General features: G+C 46.1%; 2 protein-coding genes across 6 annotated transcripts in view; one reads left to right on the forward strand and one right to left on the reverse strand.

Moving 5' to 3' along the window:
* Window positions 1-6,935, forward strand: part of ALS2CL (ALS2 C-terminal like) — a 39,803-nt gene extending 32,868 nt beyond the window's left edge. For 4 of the 5 annotated variants that reach the window (XM_085562044.1, XM_085562051.1, XM_085562064.1 and 1 more), the window contains exons 21-24: window positions 24-197; window positions 1,137-1,179; window positions 1,394-1,455; window positions 3,531-4,041. In XM_085562044.1, the coding sequence (XP_085418170.1) occupies window positions 24-197; window positions 1,137-1,179; window positions 1,394-1,455; window positions 3,531-3,891 (640 nt within the window). In that variant the 3' untranslated portion in view covers window positions 3,892-4,041. Of the gene's footprint in view, window positions 1-23; window positions 198-1,136; window positions 1,180-1,393; window positions 1,456-3,530; window positions 4,042-4,906; window positions 5,004-5,236 lie in introns of those variants that run through there. The other variant, XM_085562056.1, reaches the window with a different exon arrangement.
* On the reverse strand, window positions 6,884-18,458 carry JMJD4 (jumonji domain containing 4). Its single transcript, XM_077789975.2, has 7 exons — window positions 18,369-18,458; window positions 16,053-16,530; window positions 14,227-14,392; window positions 12,901-13,026; window positions 11,653-11,920; window positions 9,555-9,701; window positions 6,884-8,721 (listed from the first exon to the last, which is right to left on the reverse strand). The coding sequence occupies exons 2-7, from the start codon at window positions 16,309-16,311 to the stop codon at window positions 8,410-8,412; spliced, it is 1,278 nt and encodes a 425-aa protein (XP_077646101.1). The 5' UTR covers window positions 16,312-16,530; window positions 18,369-18,458; the 3' UTR covers window positions 6,884-8,409.
* Window positions 18,459-18,497: the final 39 nt, after the last annotated feature.

Raw genomic sequence — 18,497 nt, forward strand, 5'->3', positions numbered from 1 at the left:
GGATTTTTTTCCCTCTTTTCCAGCCTCGGGAAGGGCTCCAGCCTGGTGCTGCCGCTGATCCTGCCCGGATTCTATCCCGAGCTCTCCATGCTCTACATGCTCCAGCACCAGCGGGAGGACGAGCTCTACTGCCAGGGAATCGTGGAGCTCAGCCTCTTCCCAGATATCCAGCTCCTGGAATTCCTGGATGTGCAGAAGTAAGCGGGATTTTTCCATCCCCAGGGAAAAATTCCAGAAAGGTTGAGTTGTTGTTGGATTCATCATTGGGTTTTTTTTCCCAGTTTTTCACGGGATTTTTCTCCCAGAATTCCTAATCTGGAATGTTTGGCTGGAAGGAGGATTGGTAATGGAAAACTGCTGTTATCCCTACTAACCCTCGTTTTTGTGTGGATAATTCCCAAATTTTTTGCTCCGAACCATCCAGAATTGATAAATGCCTTGGAAAAGGAATGTTCATTCCAGGGTATTCCCTGTTAAAATGTGGGAATACTGACTGAAAAGATGGGAAAAATGGAGGCAGATGTTTCCCTTGTCCATGGCTACTCCTGGATCCACCTCTGGAAGTGATGGGAAGCAGCTTGGGAATTTTCCTCTGGGATTTCAGGAGCGCAGCAGATCCAGGGTCTCAGTTGGATTACATCCAAAAGAAATGAGAGGAATTGGATCCAAAAGTGCCAAAATTTCTCCTGGATTATCCCAGGATCATCCCTGAGGAATGGAAACTCTAATGGGAACTCCCAAGGAGGTGGATCCATGGGATGGGAACTCCCAAGGAGGTGGATCCATGGGATGGGAACTCCCGAGGAGGTGGATCCATGGGATGGGAACTCCCGAGGAGGTGGATCCATGGGATGGGAACTCCCGAGGAGGTGGATCCATGGGATGGGAACTCCCGAGGAGGTGGATCCATGGGATGGGAACTCCCGAGGAGGTGGATCCATGGGATGGGAACTCCCAAGGAGGTGGATCCATGGGATGGGAACTCCCAGGATTCTGAGGCAAATCCCACCTGGAGCAGGGCCAGGAGAGGAACAAACGGAGCCTCCGAGGCTTTGGCAGCACCTCGGAGGAGGAGATGGAAGAAGCGATGGGATTTAGGATGGAATCCATCCTAAATCCCACTTTTCCCTTTCCAGGCACCTGTGGCCTCTCAAAGATCTCACCCTGACCTCCAACCAGGTAAGGAAAACCCTCGGAGCTGGCTGGGAATGGCAAGGGACATGGAATTGGGCTCGGATGAGGACGGAGCTTCTCCAGACGAATCCCAGGAACTCGAGCTCTGTGATCAGTTCCCATCCAGAGGTGCTTCCTGTGGATTTCCAGGGACATTTTGTGGGATGGCTCCGGAACCTCTGCCCCCGGTATTCCAAAGGTATCCCTGTCTCTTTTCCAGAGGCGCTCCCTGATCAAGGATAAATGTTTCCTCTCTGCCACCGAGTGTCTGCAGAAGCTCATGTGAGTCCCTGTCTGGCTCTTCCCACTGAAATCCAGGGATTTTTTTTGGGATTTGCCAGGAATTTCTGCCTGTTTCAAAAGCATTCTCGGGCCATTCCATTCATTATTTAAGGAAAAGTTCTTTGGGATATTCTTCCTAGTTCGAAGTGAATTCCATGGAATCTTTTCCTCCGAAATTCCATGAAGACATTGATGATGAAATCCAGCAACTCCCTGCTCAGCATCTTCACTTCCCACAGATATTTCCTGGGAAAGAATTCCTGGTTGAGAAAGTGGGGAGGGGCTGGGATGGAATTCCCAGAGAAGCTGTGCCTGGATCCCTGGAAGTGTCCAAGACCAGGCTGGAGCAGTCTGGGACAGTGGGAATTGTCCTTGGCCATGGAATGGGATGATCCTTAAGGTCCCTTCCCACCCAAACCATTCCGTGGTTTCTCCCTATGGAAGATGGGACTGGAACAGCTCCTGCAGCCAGACCTGGATTGGGATTTGAGTTGGGATTATTCCATGGCCATGTTGGATTTGGGATCCTTTTGTCTCCATGGGCTTTTCTGGGAACATTCCCACTCCTTCAAGTTGCCTTCCCCCAGCTCTGCCTTTCCTTCTCCAGCTGGAAAAGAACCTTGGGAATGAATTTTCCCTGTGGGAATGGGAAAGGGGCTGGGCTGGAATTCCCAGAGAAGCTGTGGCTGCCTCTGAATCCCTGGAAATGGCCAAGGAAAGGTTGCACGGGGCTTGGAGAATCCTGGGATAGTGGGAGGTGTCCCTGCCCATGGAATGGGATGAGATGTTCCTTAAGGTCTCTTCCAACCCCAAACCAGTGTGGAATGATGATTCCACACAAAATCTTGGATCAAAGGGAATTCATTGTTTTCAGCTGGAGAGCAGATCTGGCTTGGCTGGGATTTCCTGGAATTCCGTTCCTCTGTGTATGAGCTCCAGGAGGTTCATCTCTCCAGTGGAGTATCCCGAGAGCTTGAAGGGATCCATGGGATGGAGGCTTCCAGGAAGTGCATCCATGGGATGGGATCCACCTTGGAGATACCAGGAATTCCACCCTGGGGAAAACGGATAGGAATGCCCCATCCCATATTGGAGACACCAGGAATGTCCCGTTCCACCTTGGAGATCCCAGGAATGTCCCATCCTATATTGGAGATCCCAGGAATGTCCCATTCCATATGGGAAACACCAGGAATGTCCCATCCAATATTGGACATCCTAGGAATGTTCCATCCAATATTGGAGATCCCAGGAATGTCCCATCCCATCTTGGAGACACCAGGAATGCCCCATTCCATAAGGGAAACACCCGGAATTTCCCATCCAATATTGGAGATCCCAGGAATGTCCTATTCCATATGGGAAACACCCGGAATTTCCCATTCCACCTTGGAAATCTCAGGAACGTCCCATTCCATATGGGAAATGGCAGGAATGTCCCATTCCATATTGGAGATCCCAGGAATGTCCCATTCCATATTGGACATCCTAGGAATGTTCCATCCAATATTGGAGATCCCAGGAATGTCCCATTCCATATGGGAAATGGCAGGAATGTCCCATTCCATATTGGACATCCTAGGAATGTTCCATCCAATATTGGAGATCCCAGGAATGTCCCATTCCATATGGGAGACACCAGGAATGTCCTATTCCATATGGGAGACACCAGGAATGTCCCATCCAATATTGGGCATCCTAGGAATGTCCCATCCAATATTGGAGACCCCAGGAATGTCCCATCCTATATTGGAGACACCAGGAATGTCCCATTCCATATGGGAGACACCAGGAATGTCCTATTCCATATTGGAGACCCCAGGAATGTCCCATCCTATATTGGAGACCCCAGGAATGTCCCATCCTATATTGGAGACCCCAGGAATGTCCCATTCCACCCTGGAACATCTCCTGGCCCATCCTCTGCTCCCCCTCTTTCCTCCACCCTTCGGAGCCAATCCATCAATCCTTTCACCCCGAATTTTTTTTTTATTTTTTTTATTTTTTTAATTTTTAAAATGTTGAAATCCTGCTTTTCCGGAGGCGGCTCTCCCACGGCTCTTGTCTCCCGGCAGCACCACGGTGGATCCCAGGGAGAAGCTGGAGATCCTGCGGAAGACCTACGAGGAGCTGGAGCGCGCGGTGTCGCGGCTGCCGGGCGCCGCGTCCCGGCTCCCCATGGACGACCTCCTGCCGCTCCTCCTGTTCGTCGTGTCCCGAGCCAAGTCAGTGGGATGTTTCCCCCCCTCTGGAATATTTCCAGCTGGAAGAATTCCAGTGAAAACTCTCGGGATTTGGGGTTGGATGTGGTGGTGTTTTGTTTTTTTTCCTCCCCCGCTCCCGGAGGTGCACGGTTGGGGTTTTTGGGATATAAAGTGCCGGCGGAATTCTGGAGTGTCCGTGTTTTATCCCAGACAATATTTCATGGAAAAGTAGATTCCTTTTAGCTCGGAATTCCAGGATGTCTGTGTCTTAGCCCAGAGAAATTCCAGGGTTTTCATGGAAAAAGTGATTCCTTTTATCCCAGAATTCCAGAGTAGCTGTGTCTTATCCCAAAGGATATTTCATGGAAAATCCCAGGATTCCAGACTGTCTGTGTCTTATCCCAGACGATATTCCAGGGTTTTCATGGAAAAAGTGATTCCTTTTATCCCAGAGAGTGGCTCTGTCTTATCCCAAAGGATATTTCATGGAAAATCCCAGAATTCCAGACTGTCTGTGTCTTATCCCAGACAATATTCCAGGGTTTTCATGGAAAAAGTGATTCCTTTTATCCCAGAGAGTAGCTCTGTCTTATCCCAAAGGATATTTCATGGAAAATCCCAGAATTCCAGACTGTGTCTTATCCCAGACGATATTCCAGGGTTTTCATGGAAAATGACATTCATTTTATCCCAGAATTCCAGAGTCTCCATCTTTTAGCCCAGACAAAACTGGGATAATGGGAAGTCCTTGACCATGGATCATCTTTAAGGACCTTTCCAGCCCCAAACACTCTGGGATTCTGGAATTCTGGGATTTTTACAGGAATTTTCCATCCTCAGCAGGAACTGGGATTCCTCTGGGAGATGAAGGATCCAGAATTCCACCCAGCACTTGGAATTTCCTATGGATGGATCTGGAATTTTCTTGGGATGGAACATCCCAAGTTGTGGCTGCTCCATCCCTGGAAGTGTTCCCAGTGGGAAGCACTTGGAAAAAAAATTGGGACAATGGGATGTTCCTGCTCATGGATCATCCCGAAGGAGCTTTCCAACCCCAAACACTCCGGGATTCTGGAATTCTGTGGTTCTGGAATTCTGGGATTCTGAGATCCCAGATCCTTCCAGCAGATCAGGATGCACCAGCAAGCAGCAGCAGAATTCCAGAGTTTTCCTCCTCCTCTCCAAAATTCCAACCCCTCCACTTGGCCGGAGATTTCCCCCAGATTTCGGGATTTGTTTTTCCTTAGGATCCAACACCTGGGAGCTGAAATCCATCTGATCCGGGATTTGATGGATCCGACCAACCAGGGAGGAATGTTGGACTTCCTGCTGACGGCACTGGAGGTAAGGGGAGTTTTTCCAGGAATTCCAGCAAAATTCCAGCTTTTCTGGAATGGAATTTTTGGGATTTTATTCCCTTGCTAGGCTGGAAAAAAATCCTAATCTTTAATTCCGGACAGATTGAATTCTGTTGGAATTCTCCTTGGGATCAGCAGGGATTTTCTGTCTGCAGGAGATTGGATTTGATCCCAGAATTCCCAAATTTTTCCCTGATTTTTGCTCTATTCCCTCCCCAGTCGTGCTATGAACACATCCAGAGGATCCGGCTCCATCCAAAGGAAAACTCCCACAGCTCCTGATCCGTAGGGAAAATCCAAATTTTCCCAAATTTTCCGGACCAAACCCCACTGGAAAAAGTGGGAATTGTATCCCTGGCTGCCTTAAAAGGGAAGAATTCCTCCCCAGCCGAGGTTTTCCTGATCCCAAAAACACTGGAAGGGCTGGAATTTCCATCTCCAAGGTTTTTTGGGGTTTTTTTTTGAGTTTTATCCCCTTTTCCCACAAATAATTCCTGGGAAAAAAATCTCCTTTTCCTGTCAGGATGTTTTGGTTTTTTTTTTTTTTTATTTTTTGCACTGGAGAATTCCCAAAAAAGAAATAATTTCTTTGGGAAAAACCAATTTTTAATGGGATTTCTTGGACTGGGAAGGAGAGCTCATCCCAAAACTCCTAAAAAATTCTGGGAATGAGAGGAGATTTTTCTCGCCACTCCTTTTCCTACTTTTCCCATCTCAGGACTTTTCCGATTCCATTTGGAAGCTGCTATTCCCAAACTTCCTGATTCTTCCCATGCTCCAAGATTTTTATTTATCCTTGGGAGACCTCGGGGGTGATCCCACACCTTGGATAATCCCGTGGTTCTTTGGAATTCTGGGGGGGGCTTGGAAAAAACCATGGATTTCTTCTGGATTTTGGGAAATTCTGGGAAAACAAAAATCATGGAATAAAGACTCCACTCCCAGCTGGATTCGCGCTCGGCCAACCCCAGACGTGCTTTGTGCTCCAAGCTGGAATTTCCCTTTGGAAAAAAAATATTTGGGATATTCCCAATGGATATTTGGGGTGCTGTTCCCAGCATCCCAAAATAAGTTAAAAATAACCTAAAAAAAAAAAAATCTTATTTTTGACATTTTTATCCTGCTTTTTTTTTTTTTTTTCATGTTTCCTGGGAATTTTTTTTTTCTTATCCAGGAAAATAGAACTCCCCGAGCTTTTTCCACCTGTTCTTCCCAAGTTTTCCCAATTTTCTAAATTAAGGAAAATGCTCCCTGATAATTTTGGAAATAAAGAATTGGAGATCCAACGCTTCCAAAAATTGGGATTTTTGTTATTTTTCCCAGGAATTCTTGGCCTTATCCAGGTGACTCTGGGAAAACAAAATCCACCAGGTTTTTTCCTCCCATTTTTTCCCGAAATTTTTAATTTAATGAATAACAGAATAATTACAAGAATTAATATATTAATGAGAGAATCCCATGGGAAGATTGCCAGGAATTTTTATTTAAGTAAAACTCTTGGAATTTGGAAGAAATTCCAGGATCCACGCGCTCCTTCTTCCAATCTTCTTTGTTTTCAGGAATTTGAGAATTTTCTGAATGAAGGAAAAGTGGATCCTTGATATTTTTGGGAAGGGAAAACTGGAAGTCCAAAACTTTAAATAAATGGGATTTTGGTCATTTTTCCCTTGGGATTTTTTCATTTTTTTTAAGGATGTATTTCATTTTTCCAAGGAATTTTTTTGCCTTATCCAGGTGACTCTGGGAAAACAAAACCCCCCCCAGGTTTTTTCCTCCCATTTCCCCCCAATTTTATCTTTTAATAAATAACAGATTAATTACTATATTAACTAATTAAGAATTAATATATTAACGAGAGACTCTCACTGGATGTTTGCCAGGAATTTTTATTTAAATAAAACTCTTGGAATTTTGAAGATTCCAGGCTCCGCATGCTCCTTATTCCAATCTTTGTCGTCTTCAAGAATCCGGGAATTTCCTAAATTAAGGAAAAACGGCTCCTTGATAATTTTGGGCATGAAGAAAAAAATGCAAAATTCCTACTGGAAAAGGACATGCAAAGTGCAGGGGGGGGTAAAAATTCCAAGGAATTCAAGGAAAACGAGGTGGATTTTCAGTTTGATTTCCTAAAACTTCCTGAAATTCCAGGTTTTTCTCGGTTTTAGTTTCGGGAAGAATTCAAGCAAGGCCTGAAGGTAACAGTGTGCAGCCATTTGTGCTTCCAGGTTTTTGATTTTTCCAAGGAAAAGCAGGAGGGGGAGGTTCCACTGGGAATAGTCTGGGTGGGAATTGTGCTGTGGAAGTGTGCAGGAAGTGCTGGATCCACAAAAAATTCCACAAGGAATTTTTTTCCTGAGTGCCTGCTCAGAATCCTAAAATATTCGGGATTTTCCTTTAGTTGGGATGATTTTTTTTTTTCCTAATTCCTCCAAACCACTCACAACTTTTCCTGGAGGGAATTTTGGGCCTTGGGATAGAATTTTGGGAGCACATTCCCATTCCTGCTTTTTATTGGGATGAGTCAAGGCAGGTTTCGCTCGGAGCTGAATTAAATTTAATCCTGAGCGTCTCAGCTTTGGAAATCCCACTTTGGAAGACAGGGAATCAACATTCCCAAATCCAGGCTCCAGCTCCACGGAATTCACCAGCTGGAATTCCCAAAAAAAAAGATGGAAAAGCTGAGCTGCAGCTGGAAGTAGGAGAGGTTTTAACAAAGCTGAGCTTAAGCACAGGGAATTTGCTTCATTCCAACGCCAGATGATCCAGAGGGAATTTTTTCCCTGAGTGATGCTCACAATCCTAAGGAAGTTTGGGATTTTCCTTTGGCTGGGGATGGTTTTTTCCCTAATTCCTCCAAACCACTCAGCACTTTGGGAATGTTCTCCCTCCTTCCCAAAGGTTCTCCCTCCTCCTGCTGGAATAAAGCTCTTGTCCAAATCCGTTTCCTCCAAACCCTTTGGAAAAAAGCTTGGAAAAGTGGGAATTCCAAGCAGGGCCATGTCTATGGCAGATTCCAGGTGCTGGCTCCAGCTCAGGCTTCCATGGAACTCACCAGCTGGAATTCCCTAAAAAAAAAGATGGAAAAGCTGAGCTGCAGCTGGAAGTAGGAGAGGTTGTAACAAAGCTGAGCTTAAGCACAGGGAATTTGCTTCATTCCAACGCCAGATGATCCAGAGGGAATTTGTTCCCTGAGCACCTGCACAGAATCCTGAGGAAGTTTGGGATTTTCCTCTGGCTGGGAGGGTTTTTTCCCTAATTCCTCCAAACCACTCAGCACTTTGGGAATGTTCTCCCTCCTTCCCAAATGTTCTCCCTCCTCCTGCTGGAGTAAAGCTCTTGTCCAAGTCCGTTTCCTCCAAACCCTTTGGAAAAAAGCTTGGAAAAGTGGGAATTCAGAGCAGGGCCGTGTCGATGGCGGATTCCAGGTGCTGGAGCAGAGCCTCTGGAGAAGGAGACAGGGAAGTCAGATCCAGCTTCCGGAAATCCTCGTTAGCGCTTAACGAGCTCAGCACCTTCACCGTCCTCTTCAGGTCGAACACGGCGTGCAGCATTCCCAAGGTGGAAATGGCGGCTTTGGAATTGTTCTGGGATGAGGATTCCTCGTCCAGGCCCTTCTCCAGGATGGAAATCCGGTTTTCCGCGATGACTTTGAGGAAGTTGTAGAATTCCTTGTAGTCAATGCCCGTGCAGGATTTCATGATCAGCTAAAGGGGGGGAAACGGAATGAAAATGGGAATGGTGGTGAGAAAAATCCAGGAAAAAATCCCTAAAATTGGATTTTATGAAGCTAGGAATTCTATGGAATCATAAATAATTGTGTTTAATATTTTTTTTTTCATTGGAATTGCTTGTGGAGCCAAAGGCAGCAGGTTGTTTTTCCCAAATACGAATTGTGGGAATTTTCCCAAATATTCATTTTTGGAAGGAAATCAACCCAAGGAGAGGGGACAGCTTCCAGAAATAAACTTGGAATTTGGTTCATCCAGAAGATTTTGGAAGGAATCCTCTTCCTCATGGAATTTTGGTTGGATTATGGAGTTTGGTCTTTTGGATTCTTTCCCACCTCCAGGGATCCAGGGGCAGCCACGGCTTCTCAGGGAATTCTATCTCAGCCAGGAATTCCTTCCCAATATCCCACTGAAATTAAGTGGGAAGCCATTCCCTGTGTCCTGTCATTCCATGTTTATCCCAAATCCCTCTCCAGCTTTTCTGGAGCTTCTTTAGGCTCTGGGAGAGGCTCTGAGGTCTCTGCCTGGAATTTTCCCTTCTCCAGGTGAACATTTCCAGCTCTCTTGATCCTGAAGTTTTCCATCTTTCCAACCAACATTCCAACCTGGACACACAGCCAATAACCAGAAGCAATTCCCAAACTCTCACAGGGAACATTCCCAAACTTTTACAGGGAATATTTCCCAGCAAAACAAAGCTCGTCCCGAAGTCCCACTTCCTTAAAAACCGCGGAAATTCCGCTGCCGGAACTTCAGCTGCAAGAATCCCGGAATTCCGGCCGCCTGGATAATCCAGGATCGGGGTGTACCTGGCACTGGAGGTGCCAGTCGTCCATGGGATCTTTCCATTGGCTGATTTCCCTCTGGACGGCCGCCAGCTCGTCCTGCAGGAAGCACCACATGACGGCCACGTTGCAGCCGTTGACCCAGTTGTGGTTGATGGAGATGGTGTCTTCCTGGGGGAAAAAATTGGGATAATCCACGGATAATTAGTAATTAGGCACTAATTAAGTGATTAGGGATGATAATATGGAATTTGCTGCTCCAAAAACCTGATTCCTTCTTTAGAGACCCAAAATGTCCTTAATTTCCAAAATGCAGCTGCTGACCCAGCTGTGGTTGATGGAGATGGTGTCTTCCTGGGGGAAAAAATTGGGATAATCCACGGATAATTAGTAATTAGGCACTAATTAAGTGATTAGGGATGATGATATGGAATTCGCTGCTCTAAAAATCCTATTCCTGAGGAAACCAGAATATCCCTAATTCCCAAAATGCAGCTTCTGACCCAGCTGTGGTTGATGGAGATGGTGTCTTCCTGAGGAAAAAAATTGGGATAATCCATGGATAATTAGTAATTAGGAACTAATTAAGTTATTAGGGATGCTGATATGGGATTTGCTGCTCCAAAAACCTGATTCCTTCTTTAGACACCCAAAATGTCCTTAATTCCCAAAATGCAGCTGCTGACCCAGCTGTGGTTGAGGAAAATGGTGTCTTCCCGAGGGAAAAATTTGGGATAATCCATGAATAATTAGTAATTAGGCACTAATTAAGTGATTAGGGATGATAATATGGAATTCGCTGCTCCAAAAATCCTATTCCTGAGGAAACCAGAAATGTCCCTAATTCCCAAAATGCAGCTGCTGACCCAGCTGTGGTTGATGGAGATGGTGTCTTCCCGAGGGAAAAAATTGGGATAATCCATGGATAATTAGTAATTAGGAACTAATTAAGTTATTAGGGATGCTGATATGGGATTTGCTGCTCCAAAAACCTGATTCCTTCTTTAGACACCCAAAATGTCCTTAATTTCCAAAATGCAGCTGCTGACCCAGCTGTGGTTGAGGAAAATGGTGTCTTCCCAAGCGAAAAATTTGGGATAATCCACGGATAATTAGTAATTAGGAACTAATTAAGTTATTAGGGATGCTGATATGGGATTTGCTGCTCCAAAAATCCTATTCCTTCTTTAGACACCCAAAATGTCCTTAATTCCCAAAATGCAGCTGCTGACCCAGCTGTGGTTGAGGAAAATGGTGTCTTCCCGAGGGAGAAATTTGGGATAATCCACGGATAATTAGTATTTAGACACTAATTAAGTGATTAGGGATGATAATATGGAATTTGCTGCTCCAAAAACCTGATTCCTTCTTTAGAGACCCAAAATGTCCTTAATTCCCAAAATGCAGCTGCTGACCCAGCTGTGGTTGATGGAGATGGTGTCTTCCCGAGGGAAAAATTTGGGATAATCTACGGATAATTAGTCACTAATTAAGTCATTAGGAATGATAATATGGAATGTGCCACTCCAAAATTCCCATCTTTAGGGATCTTAAGAATCATCCCATTCCATCATCCCATCCCACACTTCCCACTATCCATGGTGCTCCAAGCTGGAATTCCTTATTCTTGGCAAGGATTTCCATCTTTTCCTTTATCCTGGGTTCTTCCTCCTTCTCGCCCCAATTCCATGCCATGGAATTCCTGGAATGGTTCGAGTGCGAAAGGACTTGACGGACCATCCCATTCCCACTATCCCAGGGTGTTCCAAGCTGGAATTCCTTATTCTTGGCAAGGATTTCCATCTTTTCCTTTATCCTGGGTTCTTCCTCCTCCTCGCCCCAATTTCTATGCCATGGAATTCCTGGAATGGTTTGAGTGGGAAGGACCATCCCATTCCCACTCTCCCAAGGGTCCTCCAAGCCTTATCCAAGCTCTCCTTGGACACTTCCAGGAATGGAGCTTCTCTTCAACAACTCCAAGGCCTCAACTCCATCCCAACATCACCCAGGAGAAAGGATCAACCTTTTCCCTGGAAATCCCGATTTCCATCCACCCCAACAAAACCCTTGGGATCCCGTTTCCCGTTCCAAGAGCAATTCCCAGCGGGATCCATTCCCTCACCAGGTTATAAACCTGGTGGTGCCATCCACTGGGAATGAAGACGATCTCTCCGGCTTCCTGGAGGATTTCCAGAGGGGGCTGGCTCTGGCTGTAGCGCGGATAAATCCTCTTATCCCGAAGATCCGGAGCCGTCACGTCGAAGGGGAGATTCCCGTGGCGATCCTTCAGGAATTCCTCCTGTCCCGCGGGATACAGGAGCCATCTCTTCCTGCCGCAGATGTTGGCTGACCAGCTGTAAGAGCGGAAGACGTCGGCGTGGAACGGCGTCCTGGGGAAAAAAAATCAGGGATGGGCGGGAATCAATCCCGAAAAATTCCAGCAGGCATTTGAGTCGCTGAGAAGCTGAGGTGCTGATCCCAAAATTCCTCAGGGAATTTTGGTTGGATTGTGGAGTTTTGGTTATTAAAAGGCCGTTCTATGGATACTGATCCCAAAATTCCGTGAGGAATATCAGTTGGATTATGGAGTTTTAGCTATTAAAAAAACACTGTATCCATACCCAAAATTCCCAAAATTCCTCATGGAATTTTGATTGGATTATGGAGTTCTGGATATAAAAAGGCCATTCTATGGATACTGATCCCAAAATTCTTCATGGAATTTCAGTTGGATTATGGGGTTCTGGTTATTAAAAAAACACTGTATCCATACCAATCCCAAAATTCCTCATGGAATTTTGGTTGGATAATTTAATTTGGCTATTAAAAGGCCACTATATCCATACCAATCCCAAAATTTCTTATGGAATTTCAGTTGGATTGTGGAGTTTTGGCTATTAAAAGGCCATTCTATGGATCCTGATCCCAAAATTCCTCATGGAATTCTTCATGGAATTCTGGCTGGATAATGGAGTGTTTTATATCCTCTGTGCTTCTCCTCTTTAATCTATCCCAAAAATCCCTCAAGAACAGGGAAATCTGATAAGAACACCCCAAATGCATCTTTAGAACCAATACTGGGCTGGAATTCTCACTTGGAATTTCCCCCTGGAAAACACTGGCGTTATCCCTGCCATTCCAGGCTCCTGCCCATTCCAAGTGGCTGATCCCAAGGGAATTTCTCCTCTAATCTCCCAGGTGATTTTTTTTTTTGTTGTTTTTGTGGGCACAATTTGGGTTTTTTCCCTTTTCCCTCTCATCTGGAGCCAACCGGGACACCAGGAAACCTGCCTGGTTATCCTGAGGGATAACAGGATAATTTCCTGGGATAGTCAGCTGGAAAAGGAATTTTTTGGGATGAGAGCCTTACCAGGATCCCTTGGGTCCCATGTAGACGAACCTAAAATCATCCACGGCCACGGCATCCCAATATTCGTTGAGCCAATCCGAGGAAAAATACACGGGAGTGGTGTAAACATCCTGCTCTGGAAAAGCCCTGGAAAACAGAAACACTTGGAAAAGCAGCTCGGGAAAATGGGATCCTCCAAATGCAGGGGGAAGAGCAAGGTGGCTCCTTTAGGATGGAATTCCAAGGGTTTGGGGTGGAAGGGGAGTTGAAGGAGTGGCTTATCCCAAATTTTCGCTATCCCAGATTGTTCCAAACTGGTCTTGGGCACTTCCAGGGATTCAGAGGCAGCCACAGGCTTCTCTGGGAATTCCAGCCCAGCCCCTTTCCCATTCCCACAGGGAAAATTCATTCCCAAGGTTCTTTTCCAGCTGGAGAAGGAAAGGCAGAGCTGGGAGAAGGCAACTTGAAGGAGTGGGAATGTTCCCAGAAAAGCCCATGGAGACAAAAGGATCCCAAATCCAACATGGCCATGGAATAATCCCAACTCAAATCCCAATCCAGGTCTGGCTGCAGGAGCTGTTCCAGTCCCATCTTCCATAGGGAGAAACCATGGAATGGTTTGGGTGGGAAGGGACCTTAAGGATCATCCCATTCCATGGCCAAGGACAATTCCCACTGTCCCAGACTGCTCCAGCCTGGCCTTGGGCACTTCCAGGGATCCAGGGGCAGCCACAGCTGCTCTGGGAATTCCATCCCAGCCCCTCCCCACCCTCCCAGCCAGGAATTCCTTCCCAAGCTGGGCTGAAATGGATCTTGAGCATGGAATAAAAGCTGGGAATGAGGCTGAGGGAACGACATCAGCCTGGAATATCGGGGATTTGAGGAGTTCTGAGCTCTTTTTGGAGCTGGAGGCCAAGGCTTTGGAATCCCCCAGGGAATGTTGGAATATTTTCCCTCTGTGCTGATGCTGAGCTCGTCTGCTTTGCCTCGCAACTCCAGCTGGAACAACTGCAACCCACGGAATCATGGAATTTCTGGGGTTGGATGGCATCCCAAAGAAAATCCCGTTCCAACCCCGTGCCAGGGACACTTCCCACGATCCCAGGGTGCTCCAAGCTGGCTTTGGCTGCTTCCAGGGATGGAGCAACTTCTCTGGGAATTCCTTCCCAGCCAGGAACGCCTTCCCAAATTAAGTGGGAAGCCATTCCCTGTGTCCTGTCATTCCAAGCTTATCCCAAATCCCTCTCCAGCTTTTCTGGAGCGTCTTTAGGCTCTGAGGATTCCGTGGACACTTCCCTTCTCCCGAGGAACATTCCCAGTGCCGGAGCGTTGGGAATGAGCCCTGACCTGCTCAGGTGCCAGTCCTTGAGGTAGAGGCAGCCCCGGGAGGAGCGGTAGCCGTTCCTGATGTATTCCCGCCAATATTCCACGTATTCCTTGAAGGGCAGCTGCTCCTTGGGGTTGGAATTGTACTCCTTGACATCGCAGTTGGCAACGGGCACCACGGCTTCTCCTGGAATTACAAATCCCTCGGGAATTCTCCGCGGGAATGAGGAGGACTCATCAAATCATCTGCACCTCAAACTCATCCCCACGGAATTCCGGGCTTCAGATATTCCAGAGGAACCTTCCCAATCCCAGAATCATCGTAACAGGGGAATACGATCCAGGATCTACAAATTCCTTAGGAATTCTCCTCGGGAATGAGGAAGATTTGTCAAATCACCTCCCTCAAACTCATTCCCACGGAATTCCAGGCTTCAGATATTCCAGAGGAATCATCCCAATCCCAGAACCATCATTCCAAGGGAACATGATCCAGAAATTAGAAATCCTTTGGGAATGAGGAGGACTCATCAAATCACCTCCCTCAAGCTCATTCCCATGGAATTCCAGGCTTCAGATATTCCAGAGGAACCATCCCAATCCCAGAACCATCATAACAGGGGAACACAATCCAGGATCTACAAATTCCTTGGGAATTCTCCATGGGAATGAGGAAGATTCATCAAATCACTGCCCTCAAACTCATCCCTGTGGAATTCCGGGCTTCAAATATTCCAGAGGAACCATCCCAATCCCAGAACCATCATTCCAAGGGAACATGATCCAGAAATTACAAATCCTTTGGGAATTCTCTGCAGGAATGAGAAGGATTTGTCAAATCACCTCCCTCAAGCTCATCCCTGCAGAATTCCGGGCTTCAAATATTCCAGAGGAACCATCCCAATATTCCAGGGAAACAACATCCAAATCCAGAGTTGTTTATTTCCAGTGACCTGAATTTTCCTGCTGTTTATTCCATGTGCCCCAAATTTTCCTGGTTTTTCTGTGCTGTGACCTGAATTTTCTATTTTTTTCTTTAAAGGGGATTTTTCCGCTAAATCCATTAGGAGGGAGGTATTGATTAGGACTGCATCCTTTAGGATTTGGAATAATGGAATTATCCAAGATTTTTGATTTATTTAAATGATAAATTCTAAAGAAAAATCGGGAATAAATTTTAGCTTGGAATCTGCAAACCAGACAGTGAGGAAACAGGAAAAAAAAAAATCCACAGATTAATTTTGGAAAAAATCTTGGAATTTTGGGGTTTTTTAGTTCTTTTATCCTGAAAATTCAATCGTAAAAAGCTGAATCCTTTAGGATCTGGAAAAAATCCCAGGATTTACCAAACTTCTGCAGGACATGCTCAAAGTTGGGTTTCCCATGGGATAAAAAAAAAAATCCATGGATTAATTTAGGATTAAAACCTGGAATTTAGAGGTTTTAAGTGCTTTTATCCCTAAAATTCAATCTTTTAAAGATGAATCCTTTAGGATTTAGATTAATTAAATTCTCAAAGATTTAAAATTTATTTAAATATAAATAAAATTTGGGAATGAATAAATGGAAAAAAATCCATGTAATAGTTTAGGGAAAAAATCTTGGAATTTTGGTTCTTTTAGTGTTTTTACCTGAAAACTCAATCCTATAAAGCTGACTCCTTTAGGATTTGGAATAATTAAATTCTCCAAGATTTGAAATTTATTTAAATTTAAATAAAAATAAAATTTGGGAACAAATAAATGGAAAAAATCTTGGAATTCTGTGTTTTTTAGTGCTTTTATCCTGAAAATTCAATCCTAAAAAGCTGAATCCTTTAGGATCTGGAAAAGAATCCCAGGACTTACCAAACTTCTGCAGGAGATGCTCAAAGTTGGGTTTCCCATCCCAGGTCACCCAATTTTTCCTGCTGCCCCAATCCTCGGTGAACTTGGCCGAGAAAATGCAGGGATGGTTGGGAATGAGATAATCCCGGAAAAAATCGGAATAAGTGAAGGAATCGGCTTTGTCAATAAAATCCACGTGGCCCCCGGGGAGAGCACCCGGAGAAGAATTCCCAAAATCCCGGAAAAAAGCGGTGGAACAGGCAAAGGTTGCTCTGTCCATGCAGGCTGGAAAAAATTCCTGGCTGAGCCGAGGAATTTGGAAAAATAATCCCCAAAAAATTCCCTGCTAAAGACGGGATTTGAGGCTTTAAAGGTGTGGAAAATCATGGGGAAATCGAGGGGGAATAAGTGTTGGGATAATTTGGATTTTCCATGGTTTTTGGGATAGCTGGGAATTGCCCTGTGGATGATTTTTCCTCTTGTCAGAGCTGGTTCCGTCCTAAAAAAAGCGGGAAAAGGAGATTTCAGTGGGATATTTCCAAGGAATTAATGAATTGAAGGGGTGGAGGGAAAAAAAATTCCTGAAATATCTGGGAACGCTCTGGGATCATCCCTTTGTTCCCAGGTCTGGCACCTCCCACTTACTGCAGAGATTTTCCGTGGATTTGGAGCAATGGCAGGATAAAAATAGGGCAAAAAATGGGAAAAAAAAAAAAGAGGGAAGACTGAGCACAGAGGGAATAAAGCAAAGAGGCTGCAGGGATAGGATTTGGGAAACACTGACGGAAAAGGGGATTTAGGGATATTCGGGAGGGAATTCCTCCCTCAGAAACGTCCAAGGGAACACCGGAATTAGGGAACCTCCATGAGGGAATTCCTCCCTCATGGAGCTCCAAAGGAATATGGGAATTATGGGATATCCACGGGGGAATTCCTCTCACAGATCTCTAAGGAAAGACTGGGATTAAGGAACTCTGATGAGGGAATTCCTCCCTCAGAGATCTCCAAGGTAATATCAGAATTATGGGAAATCCATGAGGAATTCCCCCCTCACGGAACTCCATGGGAATATGGGAATTAAGGATTTCCATGAGGGAATTCCTCCCTCAGAGATGTTCATGGGAATATTGGAATCCAGGAGGGAATTCCTCCCTCCCAGAACTCCAAGGGAATATTGGAATTATGGAACATCTGTGAAGGAAATCCTCCCTCACAGATCTCCATGGGAATATGGGAATTAAGGGACCTCCATGAGGGAATTCCCCACTCAGAGATCTCCATGGAAACACTGGGATTAGGGAACCTCTATGAGGGAATTCCTTCATCAGAAATCTCCAAGGGAATATGGGAATTATGGGACATCCTGAGGGAATTCCTCCCTCAGAGATCTCCAAGAGAACATTGGGATTAGGGAACCTCCATAAGGGAATTCCTTCCTTACGAGCTCCAAGTGAATTTCAAAATTAAGGGACATCCCTGAGGGAATTCCTCCCTCACAGAGCTCCAAGAAAACACTGGGATATCGCAGTGGGAATAAAGGATTTCCATGTGGGAATTCCTCCCTCAGAGATCTCCATGGGAACACTGGGATTAAGGGAAATCCATGGGGGAATTTTCCTGCACAGAGCTCCAAGAGAATATTGGAATTAAGGGAAATGCAGGAGGGAATTCCTCCCTCACAGAGCTCCAAGGGAATATGGAAAATCACTGAGGGAATTCCTCCTTCACTGATCTCCAAGGGATATGGCAGTGGGATTAAAGGATTTCCAGGAGGGAATTCCCCACTCAGAGATCTCCATGGGAACACTGGGATTAGGGAACGTCCATGAGGGAATTCCCCCCGCACAGATCTCCATGTGAACACCGGGATTAGGGAATTTCCATGAGGGAATTCCTCCCTCATGGAGCTCCAAGAAAACACTGGGATAGCACAGTGGGATGAAAGGATTTCCATTAAGGGAATTCCCCCCCTCAACGATCTCCATGGGAACACCGGGATCAGGAAATCTCCAGGAGGGAATTCCTCTCTCAGAGATCTCCATGGGAACACCGGGATCAGGGAATCTCCAGGAGGGAATTCCTCTCTCAGAGATCTCCATGGGAACACCGGGATCAGGGAATCTCCAGGAGGGAATTCCTCTCTCAGAGATCTCCATGGGAACACCGGGATCAGGGAATCTCCAGGAGGGAATTCCCCTCAGGGCCCTCCCCGGAGTAGGGCGGGAGGACCCGGACACCACAGGGCGTCGCACACGCCATCCCCGCCTCCCCCTCCCGTCCCACCCGCACCGTCGCTGCCCGCAGGAACCGGGAGCGCCCCGAGGGAGCCACACTCACCCCCGCCCCCTCCAGGGCAGCCCCGCCAAGCGAATGGCGGCGTCGGCGGCGACAATGAACGGCTATGGCGGGCGCCGCCGGAACCTCTGCGTCGGGCGGGTGGGGGCCGGGGGGGAGGTGAAAAGAGGA

This window comes from Lonchura striata, chromosome 2 (assembly GCF_050655825.1).
Source record: "Lonchura striata isolate lonStrDom1 chromosome 2, ASM5065582v1, whole genome shotgun sequence".
NCBI classification, from domain to species: Eukaryota; Metazoa; Chordata; class Aves; order Passeriformes; family Estrildidae; genus Lonchura; species Lonchura striata.